The sequence below is a fragment of the Dipodomys ordii genome, unplaced genomic scaffold, assembly GCF_000151885.1.
Source record: "Dipodomys ordii isolate 6190 unplaced genomic scaffold, Dord_2.0 Scaffold50, whole genome shotgun sequence".
Lineage (NCBI taxonomy): Eukaryota > Metazoa > Chordata > Mammalia > Rodentia > Heteromyidae > Dipodomys > Dipodomys ordii.
The window spans coordinates 5,608,740-5,612,953 of NW_012267266.1; the positions used below are offsets into that span (position 1 = coordinate 5,608,740).

At 41.5% G+C, this 4,214-nt stretch overlaps 1 protein-coding gene across 1 annotated transcript in view; it reads left to right on the forward strand.

Moving 5' to 3' along the window:
- Window positions 1-4,214, forward strand: part of Reep5 (receptor accessory protein 5) — a 40,823-nt gene that overhangs the window by 5,958 nt on the left and 30,651 nt on the right. Inside the window, exon 2 of the mRNA XM_013020314.1 lies at window positions 3,788-3,917. Within this exon, the coding sequence (XP_012875768.1) occupies window positions 3,788-3,917 (130 nt within the window). The remainder of the gene's footprint in view (window positions 1-3,787; window positions 3,918-4,214) is intronic.

A 4,214-nucleotide genomic window follows, 5' to 3' on the forward strand; every position in this document is an offset into this window, starting at 1 on the left:
TGGGTTTGATTCCTCAGCACCACATAAGCAGAAAAAGCCAGAAGTGGTGCTGTGGCTCAAGTGGTAGAGCGCTAGCCTTGAACTGAAGAATTGAGGGACAGCATCCAGGCCCAGTGTTCAGGCTCCATGACCCGCAAAAAAAAAAAAAGGCTCTTGCTTTTTTGCAATAACTAACTAACTAAATAAATTGTGAATCACTTTAAGAACTTGAGAAACTTGGGGCTGGGAAGGTGGCTCAGTGGTAGAGCGCTTGCCTTGCATGCTCAAGGCCCTGGGTTTGATTTCTCAGCCCCACATAAGCAAAAAGAAAAAAGCCAGAAGTGGCACTGTGGCTCAAGTGGTAGAGTGCTAGCCTTGAGCTGAAGAGTTGAGGGACAGCACCCAGGCCCAGAGTTCAGGCCCCACGACCAGACCAAAAAAAAACAAAAAAAAAACTTGAGAAACTTTCAGATCTGAGCAAATACAGTACTCAGTATTCAAGCTGAAAACAGATTCAAAATTCAAAATTCCATTTGTTTTGTTAGGCAATTATATTAGTTTACCAGAGCCACTGTCTGCTGTCATGAAATACCACAAACTGAGTAGCTTATGTACGACAAATTTATTGTCCTGCTTCTGGAAGCTGGATGTTCAAGATCAAGGTGTCATCAGAGTTAGTTCCTTCTGAGGAAACTGTTAGGGCAGGAGCTGCCCCGGGACGTTCTCCTGGGCTAGTGGACTGGCATCTTTTTGTGTCCCATTGTCTTCCCTCTGTGTTCATATCCAAGTTTCCCTTATTGTTTTTACTCTTTATTTACTTGAGAGGGATGATTGAGAATCTAAGTTGCAAAATATTGTATCCCCCTCCCACATTTTCTGATTAGCATCAGTTAGTTACAAGGTGTTCTTTCTTTTTGTCTGTATATGTGTACAATGTATCTTCAGCCCCGTGCTACTCTCCCTCATTTCCCCTTTCCCTTTTCCCCACCAATCTCAACAAGCTTCATGGATCCATTTGCATGCATGGACATAAAGTTTTCTAACTATATTCCCCCTCCCTCCTTCTACTAGTGCCCACACTTCAACAAGACCTGCTTTGCATGACTGTCATTCTTTTTTGTTTGAGTGTTGGTCTTGGGACTTGAACTAAGGGTCTGGGTGCTGCCCCTGAGGTTTTTGCTCAAGGTTAGCATTCTTCCAATTGAGCCACAGTTCCACTTCTGGTTCTTTTGGTGTTTAATTGGAGATTAGAGTTTCACAGACTCTCCTGCCCAGGCTGACTTTGAAACTTGACCTCAGATCTCAGCTAGTAAGCCATGTGGCCCACCTCCTTTTATTTATTTATTTATTGTATATGTTAATTGTTCAAAGTGTTTTCACTGGTGGTATTCCACACATGCATACACAGTACTTTAATCAAATTGATCCTCACTTATTCTCACTTTCCTTATTCTCCCTACCTCCATTTTTCAACACTTTCAATGAGTTTTATTTTGCCATCTTGTTTACACTTACGCAATGCTTTTGTTATTGTTTACCCTCTAACATTCTCTTTTTCTCAAATCCTTTCCCTCAAACAGTTCTACAATCACAAACATATTCTCTCTCTGTATATGTATATAGGATCTTGTGGTCAAGTATACACATGTGAGAAAAAAATAGGAAATTTGTCTTCAGTCTGGCATATTTTACTTAATATGATAGTCTCAGTTCTATTTCCTTGCAACTGTCATGATTTCATTCTTTTTATAGCTGAATATTCCACTGTGTGTGTGTGTGTGTGTGTGTGTGTGTATCACTTTTTCTTGATCCATTCATCAGTTGCAGGGCATATGGACTATTTCAATAACTTGGCTATTATGAATAGTGTTGAACTGAGCATGGATGTGTAGGTACCTCTATTATAAACTAAGTTACTTTCCTTTGGATAAATGCCCAAGAGTGGTATTGCTGGATTGTATGATAATATTATTTTTAGTTTATTTTTTAATCCACACTGATTTCCCAATAATCTACATTGCATCAACAGTATGTGAGGGTTTTTCTCCCCTTCCCTGCAAATCCTCATAAGCATTCATTTGTTTGTGCTCTAGATGGCCAACCTGACCCGAGTGATGTGAAATCTCAATGTTGTTTTGATTTGTATTTCTTTTATATCCAGGGACTTTGAGTATTGGTTCATGTGTTCACTGGCCATTTGTACTTCTTTCAAGAAGTTAGATTCATTTGTCCATTTATTAATTGGATTGTTGATTCTTTGGGAATTTAGATTTTTGAGCTTCCTGCATAGTCTAGCTACTAATTCTTGGTTAGATGTGTAGCTGGCAATGATCATCTCCCATTTTTAGGCTGTCTCTTCCTCCTAGTGGCTATTTCCTTTGCTGTGCAGAAGCTTTGTAGTTTGATGTGATACCATTTGTCAATTCTTGTTCTTCTTTGTTCAGTATTGGATTTCTGTTCAGGAAGTTACTACTTACATACATGCCAACATATTCCAATGTTTTACCTTATTCTTTCCTGAAGTTTCAGATTTTCAGGTCTTACATCAAGATCCTTGATCCAGTTTGAGTTGATATTAGTACAGGGTGAGCTCTAAGGATCTAGTTTCAACATTAAGCATATGGATATCCAGTTTTCCCAGTACCATTTCTCCAATCTAGGATTTGGGCTCTTTTGTCCAAAAATCAAATAGCTGGCTGGATACCGATGGCTCAAAACTGTAATTCTAGCTACTCAGGAGGCTGAGATCTGAGAATGGAGGTTCAAAGCTAGCCTAAACACATCTGAAACTCTTATTGCCAATTAACCACCAAAAAGCTGGAAGTGGAGGTGTGGCTCAAGTAGTATAGTACCAGCCATGAGGAAAAAAGCTAAGTGAGAACATGAGGCCCTGAGTTCAAGCCCCAGTAGCAGCACAAATAAACAAACAAAAATTAGTGAACACCTAACTACGCACCAGACATTGTTTGACTGCTTGAAATACAGAAGCAAAGAAAATAGACAAAAATACTTGTTTTTACAGCGTTCATTAACTGATAGAGAAAGAAGGACAATTAAAAATGTAGAACACATAAGGCAGAAGGCATGGGTCAAGTGGCAGAGCATCTGTCTAGCAAATGAGTTCAAATCCCAGTACCACCAAAAAAAAAATAAATAAAGAACCCACTGAGGGGTTGAAAGGAAAAAAAAAAACCAACTTGATCCACATTTGAAAAAATTTGGTCTGACTGCCACATTGAGAACTGTAGGTGAAGATTGAAATAGACTGGAGTTAGGAGGCTATCAAAATAATGTCATCTGTTTGAATTCCTTCCTTCCTTCCTTCCCTCCCTCCTTCCATCCTTTCTTCCTTCCTTCCTTTCTTCCCTGAATTCAGGGCAAGTGCTCTACCACTAGCGTCATGTCTAAGCCCATTTTTTATGTTTATTTTTCAGATAGGTTCTCATGTTTTTGTCTGGGCTGGTCTTTGCTTTCAATCCTTTGGATCTTGACCTCCTGAGTAGCTGGGATTACAGACATTTACCACCATGCCCAGTATTAATTTTCTATATGGTCTAGTTTGTTCATTGATTTGGCTGGATGTTAGTTGGGGCCGTGGGGAGGTGGGGGGAAGGGGAGAAGCTGAGAAAGTTGAGCGAATTCTTTTTAGTAAGTTTTTTTTATTGTGAAAATACTGTGCAGAGGGGTTCCAGTTCCATGAGCAAGGTCAGTTGAGCTATGTTTAATTAGAGGAAGAACATGGGCACCTCGAGCTGAAAGAAGCTATGGGAAGTCTGACTTAAAGTGGTCAGTCTCCCTTTCCCTTCAGAGTAATTTTCTTAGTAAACAAGTGCAGACTCTTGAGGCCACTGAGAGAATTTGGAGACATTTCCACTACATCCGCACCTTAATCCCAGCCAGCCCGCCACGAGGTTTAAGGAGCTCAGTACTTGGAAAAGGTGTGCCACAGAAGACAGGGCTAGGGCTTTGTTTTGGTTTTGTGTTTTCTTTCTAGCAACCTAGTACCTGTGCAGGGACACGGGGAGCCCGCAGGCCTGCTGCTGAGATGGAAGTGGGCACCTGTGAAAGAGCTGGTTTAGCACAGTAGGGTGGACACACCAAGCCATCCGCATTCGATTGCCAGCAGGAACAGCGTCGCGGGCGCTAGTCCTTTCTGCCCTGGCCCCATCTCAAAAAGCAGCGGCTCCTGGCCGCTCCGGGCCACCGCGCACCACCCCGAGAGCGGCCGTGGCCCG